The sequence below is a fragment of the Eptatretus burgeri genome, chromosome 6 (assembly GCF_056783735.1).
Source record: "Eptatretus burgeri isolate ZD-2024b chromosome 6, Ebu_testis_v1, whole genome shotgun sequence".
In the NCBI taxonomy this organism is placed as follows: Eukaryota; Metazoa; Chordata; class Myxini; order Myxiniformes; family Myxinidae; genus Eptatretus; species Eptatretus burgeri.
In genome coordinates, this window is record NC_140966.1 from 52,178,207 (window position 1) to 52,194,866 (window position 16,660).

A 16,660-nucleotide genomic window follows, 5' to 3' on the forward strand; every position below is an offset into this window, starting at 1 on the left:
ACACTGAGGTGAACAGAGCTGCTATCCACCAGGAGCGACTCCTTGAGGAATATCTGCCTACGAGAGATTCCGATGAGAATCGTTCTACAGAGTAACCATGAAAAATATGCTTTTGCCTCATAACGTCACAATGTCTCAAGCTTGACATATCTAGAAAGCACTCATCGAGGTGTTCAATTTGAGATACTACACGATATGGTTCCTAAAACTTGAAAATTTGACCTTGGGGTCAAATATGTTTGACCTGAGGCGCTAACCATGAAGGTCAAGGCCAATCGCCACCAAAAATTAATCAGCTGAGCGCCAGACCATGAACTATATTCCCATGAAGTTTGAAGACGATCCGATCAAAATTACTCAAAAAAATAAGGGTTTCGTCGACTCCCCTGATTTGCGACAAAGTGACCTTGACCTTTGACCTTGACCTTCAAAATTTTGTGCACTGAAAGGGACCTCAATAGGCCTCTGATATGCGGTTACAAAAATTTCCAATGATAACTGTGCTCTGCAGAATTTTTTATACGTGATTACAGACAAACAAACAAAAAAATAAAAATAAAAATAAAAATAAAAACATACAAGCTGACTAACATATCTTGCAAAAACTTCGTTTTGGCAAGATAAAAACTACTCAACCAAATCTAACTAAATTTTACATGTTGCCGAAGGGTAGCCCAAGTATGGTTTCTATCAGGCTAGCATATCTGTGGGAGGGTGTTCAGACAGGGGAGGAGAAGACCCCAATTCCCTCAATGTATATGTGTGTCGTGTAACACCGCACGGTGGTATCTGGTATTACAAATCATCTTTTTACTTTAAATAACTTTTCAATATGCATTAAAGTGATGCTGAAATGCTTGTGAAGCACAACATGTAATCTTTTGATTAAATCAGTCAGCAAAGCGACGGGTACTTTTGCTCGTCATAGTCCATAACTTTGTGGATTCACGCAGTGCTGCTCGATTTGCACACTGGAATTATGAGACCCTTTTTTGGCAAAAGGAGTGGGGGTGGGGGGGAGGACCAAATGACGATTGTTATGGCTCCGGGGTTTGAGTTTGACCACAAAGGGAAGCGCTCGGGTTCTTCCTGAACACCCGGCCCTGAGAGCACCAGGCACGAATACGTTAATGCTCCGGCGAGTACCGATTGTTACTGCCGATCCGACAGGGTTAGATGACTTTTCGTGATACCTTAATTGTGGATGGCCGCACCAAGGGCGGGGTCTTGTGCCCTCGATGCATATTTTAATTATCTCACCTGATCAGGTGCAGCCGAGCGGAGCTGCCAAGTACACACCGGCAAGCAAGAGCAAATTGGTGGGGTAAAACTTCTCGGCTAAACTGCATGTAGACTGTGCTGGACCAATAGGGAAAAGATGCTGTGAGCTCGATACATTTATAACAGGTTTATTTATAACAAGGGAATGCAAATATTTACAGACACAATAAAGGACACAGTGCAGACTCTCTGCTTGAGAGTGAGGAGGTGGTTTATGGAGCTTATTAACCAAGTGCACAGAACATCATATGTAGGACTAGCGGAGTATGTGAAAAGCTCAACAAACTATCGGATGAGATTTGTACACGAGCAACAAAACAACAAACCAGAAAAGGGATCCTAATCCATTAAGCAACAAACTTCCAAAAAAAAGTGCAAATTACAGATCCCACACAGGAAAACGAAACAGAAACCAACACAGCCATAATGATTGCAAAAACAAACGAGAAGGGCTCTCAGTGGAGAACATACATCCACCCCGCAACACCTGATCCACGAGAACATATCGGGCCCAATATATTTTTGAAATATCATGCTGTGTATCGTTTTTGGCCCAATCTCGAAATGAAGAATCACTTCAAAAAATAAATAATTCTCGCATCCGGATCTTCACCAAAATCAAATCAATTCGTACTTGTCACACACCCCACCTGTGCATCAAGTTTCATCCGAATCCATCCCCAACTTTTTGAAATATCGTGATATATATCAGTTTAGCCCAATCTCTCAATGGTGAAGAATCACTTAAAAAATTATCGGATACGGATTCGGATCTTCACCAAAACTGAATCAATTCTTCCATGTCTCAAACCCAATGTGTCCACCAATCGTCTGAATCCGTCCACAACTTTTTGAGATATCGTTTTTTGCCCTATCTCTCAATGGTGAGGAATCACTTTTAAAATTCTAGTATCTGGATCTGGATCTTCATCAAAATCGAATCAGTTAGTCTTTGTCACACATCCAACCTGTCCACAAAATTCCATCCGGATCTGTCCACAACATTTTGAGATATCCTGCACACAAACACAGACAAACAAACAAGCAGTCATAGAATTTTTACCAGAATTTCGACAACCAAGTTTTAAGCGTCCTAAGGGATCGCAAAAACCGAAGACAAAATTAAAATCGAAGTTAAAACGAACTCGTAACGTCGAGCGAAGCAAAAATCTCCATTTCTCCACGCAATTATTTTATATTATTTTATCAAAGTCACAAAACCGTAATATTCAGCCATCCACCAACAATCTTTACATAATCCGACGGCTTAGCGAGTCAGGCATGCGACGATAACCTTTATTGGGATAAAAAATGATATTAAACACCATCTTTATCGAAAACACCGTCAGTGCGCACACGCAAAACCTGAACGTAACTCAACGACGCGTCTGCTCGAGCGCACTGCATCATGGGACGACCCTTGACGCGTCGAGTGAAATATTATTTATACAATCTTAAAACGTCTCCAAAACATCCGATTTTTACCAGAATTTCGACAACCGAGTTTTAAGCGTCCTAAGCGATCGCATAAACCGAAGACAAAATTAAAATCGAAGTTAAAACGAACTCGTAACGTCGAGCGAAGCAAAAATACTCCATTTCTCCACGTGAATTTATGGAATTATGTTTGACCTCACTGTGACCTTGACCTTTGACCGATTTTGACCAAAATCTAATCAGCACGAGCCATCACCTGACCACCCTCCTGAATCACGTGGTGTAATTTGACATTGGTGGCTTCTTCCGTTCTCGAGTTATCGTGCCTACAAACAAACAAACACAAACAAACAAACACACAAACAAACAAACAGAAACGGAAGTCATCAATATACTTACGAAATCTTTAAATTTCGTAAGTAACAAGAAAAACACCATGCAGAGCACGATACTTGCAAAATCCACCTCCCTCTCCAAAGGTCACCATGGATACATCAAACTGTCTTTCATTGAGATTAAAATTGTCAATCTTAATCAAAGCTCAGGTCAATCAGATGAAAATTGATTATTTTTCAGATTTAAATTGATGATTTTCGAAGTTTGACCTTGAGTTGACCTTTGACCTCAAAAATAGTTGGTTTCCAAATTCAGTGATGCACTTATGCGATTGCTGTTCAAATTTCAAGTCAAACGAATGAAAAATGACTATTTTAGAAATTTGACCGCAAGATGACCTTTTTCCTCAAAATCTTCGATTTTGCAAGTAACAGACAGACAGGGGTGACAACAACCTCCTTCCCCTTCGATGGCAGAGGTAAAAAACAAAAAAGGAAAACTATAAAAAGAAATATCAGCAGATAAACTGGCAGATATAAATGGGAGAATGACAAAAGAGCAGGAAGATTCAAAAAAAAGAACTCGACAGGACAAGGATCGACAAGGAAGGCTCATTGGAATGGCTAAGAGGAGGTCAAATTAGTTGGGATGGAGAACGAGTAATCATAAATGCTCAAGACCAAGGATACTACACCAATGCCTTCAAGAAAATGGTGGGAATGAGCTAATCGGATAAATGCAGGTTTGTAGGGAAGAACCAGAAAGTTCTTGTCACACCCTTTTGGAATGGGAAAAAAACTCATGTCAGAACAGCTGCATACAGAAAGACATGACAGCGTCTGCAAAGTAATCCACTGGTACATCTGTAAACATTTCAACATCCCGGTCCCAGAACAATCTTGGAAACACAAACCAAATGCAATCCTTGAAAATGAACATATTATGCTCAGGTGTGACAAGATGATCCCATAAAGTGTGGACATTGCAAACAAAGCATTGTGTACTGACATGGTGTTCAAACACAAAAAGGAAAAGTCGGCATTGTTGATCGAGGTTTCAGTTCCCAATGACTTTGGACTAACTGCTACTGAAATCAGGAAAATGACCAAATACCAGGGTCTGAAAAATGAGGTCAAGAGGACTTGGAAATTTAAGTTGAAATAATACGAGTGATAGTCGGAGCTATAGGATGATAAAGAAAACCCTGACTGAGTATTTAAAAATAATTCCAGGGAATATCACTCCAAACGAGCTACAAGTGGAAGCTGTCAGAGGTTCTGACATTCTGAAAAGAGCCCTTGGAACGATGCTCTGAGAACGAAGTTTCAGTGTGGTTCATGAATCACGATCCTTTACCAAAAAGGAGGTGGAGATTTTGAGTTCTGGGAGAACTTCCTCACACCTCATAAAACCCACAAATGGATACAACAACCAACAGACTTGTATCAATACTAATCTTATACAATCTTAACTTATATAAACATGACAGGCAAATTCAAACACATACCCTGAGGAAATTAGAAAGCAAAGAGAAAGAAAGTACGAGGTGTTGGCGACTCCTTTTGTACCTGGCACGGCCAACAGGCCCACACTTCCCAGTCTCATTGGAGCTATCCAGGTGATGTCGAACGGATGTTAATGTGTACTTGCGTTTCGGGTTACACGCCAGAACGTTCCAAACACAAGCATCTGTAATGGTATGTCATGTCCATTGTTCCCCGACATCTCCAAAGGACAGTGCTGGATGTCCGTGGTGGTGACTGTGGTTGTAGCATTAGTAGCAGTTGTGTGAGGTGGTTGAACCGCTGTAGGAGTTATGGTGAGGTAAGCGAGCTTGAATTGGTATCGGGATTTTATTTGGGCATTACGATGGTTACAGGAATGGCGTAGCATTGTGGCTCGAGTATGGCGAAGGTTTGAGGTGATGGTCGGTTCGGGAATGGTGCGAAGTTTCAATGGTGTTTTGTTGACATATGCTAATGAGCTGTCTTGTTATTATGGAGGCATGCGTGTGTTAAGAGAAGATTGTGTGTACAGAAAAGTAAATTAAATCGATAAAAGATGGAAATAAAGACCTGCCTAAAAGCCTTCACAACGCATTTTGGCACATAAACCAACGAGACATAAGGGAAGGGCTACCTAAAACGAATACTAATGAAATAAGTGTCTCAGGACCGCAATATGTTGAATACCATGGCCGAGGGGGAGTGCCGGTTTCGTAGAACAAATACAATATTAACAAACTGAATACCATGAATGACCCCGACATTGAATGAAAGCTGATTACCAAATGATGTTGATACTTGGGCAACTGATTACCAGACAATATAAACGTGTGAGGCTGCTCGAAGCAAAGACCTTCATTCTCCAGATAACTTTATTTCCAACGTCAGACGATTTTCAAACTCACTCTCACAGCCGTTAAATAAATACTCTGAGTTATTGTAAATCATGGCTTTCTCCACAGTGTTGGTATTCAACAGAAAAGACCCTAGGACCAGCGAAAAGTTCAATCTCTCACGAGATAAGGCTAACATAAGGCGCCATGTTGCCTGCATGACTGCACGGCGTCACGTAACCTGCCAATTCAATGAAATGTTTTAACAACATTTTAAAAGGTCCGTTTTTCACGTCACCAAACCTTCGAAAATATAAACCAAGATCAGATAGACGCAACTGGCAAGCAGTCCACCAGGAAGACAGTACGAGGTCAAGCAGTGAACGGAAAGCATGTGGTGTTCCTTTCAATACCCAGTGGTTATTTGAATTTAATATTTTCCTCATGAAAAGTGTTTCTGCTCGGATTTCACGAAAATTATCTAAGTTACGACTGCAGCTACACCAGAAGGTCTGAAAAGTGAAAACAGAAATCAAATAGAACTTAAGATAGTCTCATGAGGTGGCATGGAAGGCGATGGAAGCCAATGGATTTCGACGACGCCAATGGAATCAAACAGCAACAGCTACCCACGTACAGTACATGACGTGCAAACAGTACAAAATGTGATTTTTACAAACTTTATGACAACCGAGTGTTAATCAACCTTAGCGACTGCAAAAAGTGAAAACATAATTTAAATTGTACTTTAAAAAAAAATATTTGAAAACCCCTCCGATTGACAGTCAAACATCAGGGTCACATGGGCTGAACAGACCAATCAGAGAAATTATGTAAATGTGAGGGGAATGAGGAGGAGAAAACAATTTGAAAACCGCTCCGATTGACAGAGTCAAACGTCAGGGTAATAAACTAAGAATGACTTCTGAGCTTCTTGAATGATGCCTCCCATTTGAGGAACATACGAGGACAGCCTAAGCCTGAAGTTTTTTCTGTGTCCACCTACATTACAGTCTTCATTCTAACACCCAGAGAGAAGGCTACAAACTATGTATTCTGGCATGTGTCTGCCGTTATAAATATTCACAGCAACTTCCCCTCTGTCAATCGCTTGCTGATTCTTTCACTTTCAATGTGCAATATTGCTGATTATGCCTGATGTTGGCTTAATGGTTTATCTTCCTTTGGTATCCAAGGCCATCTCCACTCATGGCTCGCAGACTTCCTCTCCTGTCACAGTCACCGTGTGGCCCTAAATGGAGTTCTTTCATCCCTCCTTCCTGTCCAGGCTGGAGTTCCTCAAGGTAGCGTTCTGGGCCCTGTTCTTTTTCTGGTTTTCATCAATGATTTCTCCGACTCTGGAAAATCCTCTATATCTCTTTGCTGATTACTTCACCTTCTGCCGCACCATCTGTCATCCCTCAGACCAGCAAGCAGCAGCTTCTTCGCTCACTGCAGATCTGGATAAAAATCACAAACTGGTCCAACACGTGGAACATGTCTTTCAATCCGGACAAATCTCACACTCTCACTATGTCTCTTCGAAAGGACCATTTAGAACCCCCCCCCCCATCCACTTTCTCAACAATCCTCTGGAAGAAGTCCTTTCTGTCAAGCTTCTGGGTCTCACTATCTGCCATGACCTTTCCTGGGAAAGCCACATTTCAAACCTCGCCTCCAAAGCCAGTCGCCGACTGGGAATCCTCCGTCGTGCAAAGTCCTTCCTCAGCCCACCTGAGCTCCTGACCACTTACAAAGCTTTTGTCCGCAGCCTGATGGAGTACTGCTCTCCCCTCCAGGCTGGTGCTCCTGCCTCCCACCTTTCTCGGCTTCACGCTGTAGAAACCAAGGCATTTCGGATCATTGGCATCTCCCACAATGAGGCTGAGTCTTTGGGCCTCTCACTCAATCACCGCAGGTTGGTCGGTGGTCCTTCTGTCTTCTACAGTCTCCTCTCCCGCTCCCCCCCCCCCGCTCTCTCTGCGATTTGTCCCCACCACATTTCCGCAGAGCGCTCAAGGTCTGCCAACAACCCCCTTCTCGTAAAACTACCAAAATCACGAATCACTGCTCACCTTCACTCTTTCATTCCTATTTTTTCCTGCCTTCGGAATAAATCCCTCACTCTATTCATTCCCATTCTTCCCTCCAGGCCTTCAAAACAGCTGTTCACCACCACCTCTTATCATCCCCATCCAAATCCTCGATCTTTTCTACCCCCGATAATCCACCCAAGCCCACCTCCTTCAAATTCCCTGCTTTCCTTCCTGAAAGTCCTGTAATGTCCATCTTCTATTCCCCATGTTCCCCGTCCCATCCCTCTCCCTTCCACAGATCTCCTAATGTCTCTGTGGATGGATAAATATTGCTGATTGCATAATTTCTGACTAATTTTGTTTCATGATTTACAACCCATGTTTTTCAGGCAGGCTTAGGGTTGGGATATGGCAGACACAAGACCAAAAGCCCTTCCTTTATTCAACTCTTGTGTTGCATTTTGTAAGACTTATACCCAATATATACTTTACCCATGGAAAACAATTGCCACATCCTTCCGTTGCAGTTCAATTTATTAAATCTTTCAACTGATAAATTTGGAAGGTTTTTCAGGAACCGACAAAATGTCATGAATTGAATAAATTCACCGTTGGCTCTGATCGATAGATATTCATTATAAATTACCCAAACAAAAAAAAAACAATCCAACACAAATAAAATGAAGAAGAAAAATAAAATACCCCTGTGTGGGGGGTGACTGTCATCTCTATAATGTTTTTTTACTATCATAATCGATGAACCGTTGCCAGATATCTCCTAAAATGACAGACTAGGTTTTGAAAATGGCGACTTTCACAACTTTCATGACCTCGTGACCTTGAACCTGACCTCAAATCCGGGAAAAAAATATGTCGTTGCGTATCACTCATCGACCTCTACCCACATACCAAATTTCATCAAGATCGGAAGTAAAAAGTTTTCTTTGTACAGGGAAGTGTTTTTGAGCATCTTCCAGGTTACATGGTGGCCAAACGGGACGGAAATTCAAAAATATGTCCAGTTAGATACAAGATAATATTTTTTACTATCATAATCAATAAACAGTTGCCGAATATCTTGAAGAATGGCAGACGAGATAGGTTTTGAAAATGGCGATTTTTATAACTTGCGTGACCTCGTGACCTTGACCCTGACCTTGAACCCGGACAAAAGTTATATCGTTGTGCAACACTCATCGACCTCTACCCACATACTAAGTTTCATCAAGATCTGAAAGAAAAATTGACGGATGGACAGACATTTGGTCCGACTTTATTAGGTCATCTCGGTAGAGATGACCTAAAAACTGACAAGTTGGGGGAAAGGTACTTTTGAAATCGTAATGGAGGTTATAGGGAGTGAATAACAATACAGCTTGGTACAGACAGGACGTGATGATTACTGAAGATGCCAGATGCTGCTCTGTGACAAACAAGAGGATGATTTGTGGATGCTAATGTAGCTGGCCACATACCCTTTCCATTAATCTTCAGCAGGTAGGATCGCTCCAAAGTCTGCAAGAAATAGGAGTAAGTAAGTTCAATACATAAAACTTGCTTCTGATAGTATGTAAAAAAAGACGAAATATACACAAATGAGGAGCTTCTTGAACAACACAAGTCTTTTTCGACAAGGAGTTATACAATCCTCCTGAGGAAAAGGTAAAAAAGAAATTCAGAATGTGTAAGAAAAACAAATCTGCAAAATACTTATTATTGTTCAGCTTTTGCCTGGTCAACTCCTCTAAAAAACAACAACAACACTTACTCAAAAGGTACTGACTTGTCTTTTAACCATTTGGAAAACCAAAAACATATGATTACATCCATGCATCCAATAATTAGGAAAATTCATTTTCAATCAATAGACATAATTGAGATTGTAGAGGAGGTTATCTTTTTCTTTTTTCCAATTGTATTCAGAAAATGCATAAATGCCGATGTCTGATAAAGGCCTCTGCCTCATTCCACATCCCTGCTGCAGTTTTTGTCATTGGCAGCATTGTGGGATTTTTATCATTCCCTTGAGATTAAACACTCATCCACTGCTGGACAGCTTCCTTGGTAACATTTTTTTTTAATCAAAACATTTGTTACATACGATTTTTTCAAACCGTGTTGCTCTCACATCACAGACAGGTTGGTTATCTCAATTTTAGCACCTCTGCTCCAGTTTAGCTCCTTTTTCCTCAGGCATCCAATGCTCCCAGTTTCACTAGAATGCACACATTCTTCCGGTACCCCCCTGCTGATTAAACTCACAAAATAAAGACTCATCTGTACACTTCCATTCTTTTGTAGTTGTTCTCTATTTGTGGAACTGCATTCCTGAATCTATTCAACCTCACTTATCCCTCCAGGACTATAAAGCAACAATGCACTACCATTCTCAGGTCATGTCATCCCTCCTCCATGTCCACAATCTTTAATACACCACCCCCTCCCCCACCAAAAAAAAACAACCAAACCCAACCCTCTTACTCGCAAACTACCGTGTTTCCTTCCTCTTCATTCCCTCTCGAAAAATAATTAATTTCTTAATGGCATACCTAAACCACCATTTCATCCAAATCTGTAACTTTTTGAAAATCAAGTTCTTAATCGAAAAATTAAATAATTAATTGATTAATCAATAAATCAATAAATCAAAAATACCCTTTATAGCCAAATCACTTGTTCACCGTAGTGTCCAAATATCAGCTTCCGAGCTCAAAAGGTGCCTCAGATGTTGCCAGGATGAGAAATCAAATAAATAAGTAATTAATATATCGATAATAATTACATAATTAATTGATTAATCAAAAAAATAAATAAATAAATAGTTTTTGGGGCCAAAGCACATCTTCACTTTTGTCCCCAAATTTCAGCTTCTTAGCTCAAAGGATGGCCGAAATATCGGCCAGACAAACAAACAACCAACCAAGAAAACAGAGTAAAAACTGAGTACTCCCTTCCTGGCGATGGCATCATGCATCGTCTGGATATGGAATTGGGAAGGAGCGGTGTACAATAAAAATTGTAAAAAAAAATAAAAAATTAAAAAAAAAAAAGATTCCTTTTCAGATACAAATTGAAGTGCTTTGCTTTTACACACCAATATGACAAATACTGATCATCACATCACCAATTGCAAGCACCAGTCCAAACACGCTGCCACCCCCTTGAATATATACACATTGGAACAGTCTGAAATTTTACATCACAGCTCGAGCTTCCTCTGCTGAAAAACAGCAGCTATAAAAAAGGCCAAAATATTTTAATCCTTTAAAAAAAAAAGATCCCAAACTATCATAAATTGCATGGGACTCTTAAAAAAATTCATCTGTTATGTATTGAACAGAAATTATTTTAAAACATAATTGTACAATGGTGAGAACAGGGTCTCAGCAGGTATAGTGAACCTTGGTTGTTGAATGGGATAGACCCCATGAGGTGTTGGTGAGCAGACTTGAAATCCTAGAGGAAAGAGCTCGACATAATAAACTTGGAAAGAGTTTCAGAGGTGAGAATACAGGTGTGAGAAAAAAAAAAATGGAGGCAAGCGTTGGGTTTGACAGGCCACAGTAGTGCATTGGCAGGTTGCAGAGGTGGTTCACACTTTGGTGGGTGACAGAGGCAGCAGGAAGGAGGGGGTGGGGTTGATAGGGAAGAATGGTCCAGTAAATCTGTTTGCAGCAAGACAGTTTCCATCTCAGGATACTTAAATCGGCAATGCAGCCACACAAGCTGCTTTTGGGGTGAAAAGTTGTTGTTGAAGGCTTTCAGTAAGGCCACATTGTAACAGCATGGTCAATCTAAACAAATGGACCTATTTACAACCCAGGAAGGTAAAAAAAAAAAAAGGGGGAGGGAGTGGGGGGAAAGGGGTTGGTGGAAAAGGGAGGTGGGATGAATAAACCAAATCGGATTTACCAGAGCTTGTGTGAAGAGAGGGAGACCATAATCATATTTATGAGAGAATGAAAGAGGAGAGATGCAGGGTATATATTAAATATTTGAATATATGTATATATTTTTAAAATATTATATATTAATATTAAAAGGCAATATACACACACACACACACACACACACACACACACACACACACACACACAAACACACACACACACACACACACACACACACACACACACACACACAGACACACACACACACACACACACAAACACACACACACACACAAACACACACACACACAAACACACACACACACACACACACACACACACACACACACACACACACACACACACACACACACACACACACACACACACACACACACACACACACAGGCCATTTTCCCCGCTAAAGCAGGGGTTAGCCTTGCAGGCCCCATGACAATCTTCTCCACTTTACCCTGTTTTCTGCATCTCCCCTTCTTAATCCCCTTGCCCACATTTCCTCTTCCACCACATTTAGCCAAGTTTTTCTCGGTCTTCTCCGTCCTCTACTTCCGACTACACTCATTTCCAACACTCCTCTCACCCAGTCACTTTCATCCTTCCTCAACACATGACCCAACCATCTCAACCTGTTTCTCTTCACAACCTCCATCACAGACCCTATTCCCATCATCTTCCACAAGTCATCATTTGTCTTCCTCTCTCTCAACGATACTCCACACATCCACCGAACCATTCGCATTTCCACCCTTTCCAGCCTTTGTTGCTGCTCCATGTACAGTACCCATGTCTCGCTCCCATAAAGCATCGTACTCCTCACACATGTAGCATACACCTTTCCCTTCAGCTTCAACGACACTCCCCTCTTCGTCAGCACGCCACTCAGTTCCCGAAACTTCTTCCATGCACATCTCACTCTAGCAACCGTCGAAGAGTCTGATCCACCTTCTCCATTGAGCACGTCTCCAAGATAGCAAAATGTTTTCACCCCTTCCAGCTTCACACCATCTCCAAGATCCAACTCAACAATTCCTTCATCTGCTGCTCCCTCGATGCACACCTTACACTTGAATGTAGCTGCCACACTGGTTAATGACCCTCTCACCCCACTACATTTTCGATGAACCCATTCAGCACACATTGTACACTGAATGGAGTTCACTCCGACACCCTTCCTGCACACAGCACACGGCCACTTCCCAGTCCTTTCCACCTCACCACATGCTTTACCACTTGCCATCACCTTCGTCTTTCCGATATTCACCTTCAAACCTTTTGCCTCCATACATTCCTTCCACTTGTTCATCTTCTCCTTCAGTCCATCCATACTCTCTGCAATCAACACCAGATCATCTGCATACAGCAGCTCCCACGGTAAACCCTCCTTTACCCTCCGAGCCAGCACCTCCATCACAACTACAAATAGAAGTGGACTTAGTACCGACCCCTGGTGCACTCCTCCCCTCACCTCAAACTCACCACTGTTCCCATCCTTCGTCCTTACAGCTGTGCGTGCTCTTTCGTACATGGCCATCACTACTCTGATCAACCATTCTTCCACTCCTAACTTCCTCAATTCCCACGTCATAACTTCACGTGGAACCCCATCAAATGCTTTCTCCAGATCAACAAACCCAAAAAACAACTTCTTCCTCTTCTCCATGTACTTCTCCTGCAACTGCCTTACAATAAAAATTGCATCTGTCGTTCCTCTTCCTGGCATAAATCCAAACTGCATTTCGTCAATCTTTACCTTCTTCCTTATCCTCTTCTCCAACACCCTTTCCAATACCTTCATTCCATGCTCCAATAACTTTATTGCTCTATAGGAGCCACAGTCCAGAGAGTCACCTTTCCCCTTGTACAGAGGGACGAGGGTACTCAGTTCCCAATCCACTGGAATGCGGCCTTCTTTCACCACCAGATTACAGATCTCTGCCATTCTTTTCACACCCCAACTTCCCGCTGCCTTCAACATATCTCCCACAACTCCCGTCGGCCCTCCCTCTTTTCTACTCTTCATTGCTCTTATAGCTTCCTCAACTTCCTTCTCAGTTATCTTCACTGCTGGTCCTAAAACCGGGTTACTCTCGATGTTGCTCTCCCATTCATTTTCTACATTCAACAGCCTTTCCATATATCTCTTCCATCTTCCTTTAATTCCATCTGAGTCCGCAACAATTTGTCCCACTTCATCCTTCAAGCAACTCACCCCTGTCACATCAAATCTCTCTCTCGCTATCTGCTTTGCAATCCTGAATACCGCTCTCTTACCCTCCTCCGAATCCAAGCATTCTCCGAACATTTTCCTATGGGCCTCCTGCGCCTTTGCAACCTCTTTCTTTGCAGCCTTCTTGGCTACCTTATAACTTTCATGCGCTGCCTCTTCTTCCACCATATCCTTTGCCTTTTGCCATTCCTTGAACTTCTTCCTCTTCTCTTCAATCGTCTTTCCAACTTCATCACCCCACCACCATGTTTCCGAGTGCCTCGGTGGTCCTTTTGTCCATCCACACACCTCACCAACGGCTCCCAATAGACTATCTTTCATTGACATCCAACCACTTTCAAGCTAACCACATCATCTTCAACCATACTCGGCCTCTCCCTTAATGCTTCCTTCACTGTCGCCTCTTTCAACCTCCACACCTTCATCCTCGGTTGGTACTTCACCCGCCGAATTCTCCGCGCACCTTTCACCCTTATATCGCAGACAACCAGGTGGTGCTGCGAAACAGTCTCCTCCCCTGGGATCACCTTTGTGTCCCGGAGGTTTCCCCTATCTCGCTGACGCACCATCAGGTAGTCAATGGTTGTCGTCAACCTACCTGACGTGTATGTAATAAGCTTATTATCCGCTTTCTGGAATTGAGTATTACAGATCAACAAATCAGCTCCATCAGCAAACTCCAAGATCCTTTCACCTTCTCATTTCTCACACCTTCTCATTTCTCACACCATATCCATAACGCCCCCCCCCATGGACTCCCTCAAAACCATCTGGACTCCTTCCCACATGTCCATTCAAGTCTCCTCCAACCACAACAACTTCCTCATCTTTCACATTTTCCATCAACTTCTCCATCGCACACCAGAACATGTTCTCGTCATCGCTTCGACCGACCTGCGGGGCATATCCCGAGATGACGTTCACCAAGAGATTTCCGATCACAATTCTCACAATCATCAACCTTTCACACACTCTAGTCACACTCACTACACTGTCTACAAACTCCTCAGAAAACATGACACCAACACCATGCACGCCTTCCGGGCACCCTTGCCACATAAACTTGTACTTCTGCCCCTGCCTCCCCTTCACCATTCTCACACTACTTCCCTTCCACCATGTCTCCTGCACACAACATATGTCCACTCTTCTTCTGACCAATGTTTCAACCAACCACTTCTCCAGATCTCCCTGTCATTGTCCCTACATTCCATGTACCAAACCTCAGAAACCGATCTCCACGTGGGGCATCAGACGATTGGTCATCATAAATGGAAAAATTTCCTCCCTTGCTTCGATCGGGTTCCCCACCTTGAGTTTTAACGAGAGGGGGTGAGGACCCCCATGGGATACTTCGGGCTGTACCCTGCCCATCAGTTGTACTCATCATGGTTTCCTTTTGAGGCGATGTTTTTATGGCCGGATGCCCTTCCTGACGCCAACCCTTTTAGTCGCCTTTTACGACACGCAGGGATACGGTGTACCTATTCTGGCCGGGGTACACACCGGGAATATTAAAAGGCAATGTATGGATAAAACATTGGGTCAGGATGATGTGACCTCTGTTGTGGCAATGGGCCATCTACATTCTCTCAATCTCGGCTTGGACCCTGGGATTTAAAGTACATTTTTGTTTGACAAATAGGGGTACAACACCCATTATGGTACATGTACAGCTTTGATGAACCATAATTCAGGCCTGTATTTCATTTTACTGCCAGCATTTTCATTTCCACTGGCAGCTTGCAGCCGGGTGAATAATCATAGGTCAACGACCAAATATTATATTTGTATCCTGGATTTGTATTAGATCTGCATTTCTTCAAGGGCATCTCTACATTTTAATAATTACCACAAAGCGACATAGATTTGAAAAGTAACCAAAAATAAATTCCTGTGGACTTGCAGTTTCACAAACTATCAAACGGTTGAAATAATTTTCCCAGATAACTGATGGTACTGCATGGAAACAAAAATATTTTTGTAATTTTGTGTTTGGCAATTACCCAATCCTATTAAAATATATCATGGAACCAAATAAAGAGAAGTTATAGTCTTGAATGTGCAACATTTATTCAGATATATATATATATATATATATATATATATATATATATATATATATATATATATATATATATATATATATATCAAAATTACAAGAACACAGTACAGTACATATGACTGGGCCACAAGACACCTTTAGGCAATCGGGTTTGCTAATGCAAGTTGTTAGAATTTTGATGAAGATATTTAAACGTTTTGACCGAGAATGGTTGTATCCAATTTTTAATATGGAATGGCAATATCTACTGTATCGGCTAGCTGAGTAAATCATGTTCTTTTTGAACACATTTATATTCTCGTGAGATCAATAGAATTCCCATGTATTTCAGCAAAACACAATGACTGCTGCACAGCGTTACTGCGTTCTGGATGAAGCCTCATTGCCTTAAATATATGTGACAGTTATAAACATCGACGAGTGAGTTCATAAAATGCATTACCCTGTGCAGTCTTGAGGAACAAGGACATGGGCGGGGTCTACGAACAGAAAATTTGATTGGTCGTAATGATGTAAAAATGCTGTAATATTTTGTCCAAATACCGCGAAACAAAAGGGTTTTGAAAGTGCCAAAAATACGATTTGTGTTCCGCAATGTTCAAGTATACAATTCAACTGAAATAAAATAAAGATTTTACAGGTCTACCAAAAAAAAAGTTCCAAAAGTTTACCACCATTGATGCAGCATCCTTTACAGTTTAGACCACCTTATCCAACACGTTAAATTAGTTATTTGTGCCCGTTTGTCCTTTTTAAAGTCCCGAAAAACAGTACGTTTCCTGTTTGGAATGATTTTCAATTCTGTTTGACTGCCAGACAGGCAGACTTTAAATAAATAAAATGATCTCACTCCTTTCTGCACATGGGACATTTTCACAAAAGCGGGTCAGGTAACGGTAAAGACTGTCCGAGAATTTTTATCAAGCATATATTGCCCAGTCAGTGCAGAGGCCTTATGGTGATCCTGCGTTGCTGACATCATTTGAACATTTTTCTAGGCCTTATAAGGGGTTCAATACAAGCACTATT

The 16,660-nt window shown here is 41.8% G+C and overlaps 1 protein-coding gene across 1 annotated transcript in view; it reads right to left on the reverse strand.

The window, feature by feature from the left end:
- RRM1 (ribonucleotide reductase catalytic subunit M1) overlaps positions 1-16,660 on the reverse strand; it is a 399,179-nt gene that overhangs the window by 319,249 nt on the left and 63,270 nt on the right. Inside the window, exon 6 of the mRNA XM_085885025.1 lies at positions 8,904-8,943. Within this exon, the coding sequence (XP_085741151.1) occupies positions 8,904-8,943 (40 nt within the window). The remainder of the gene's footprint in view (positions 1-8,903; positions 8,944-16,660) is intronic.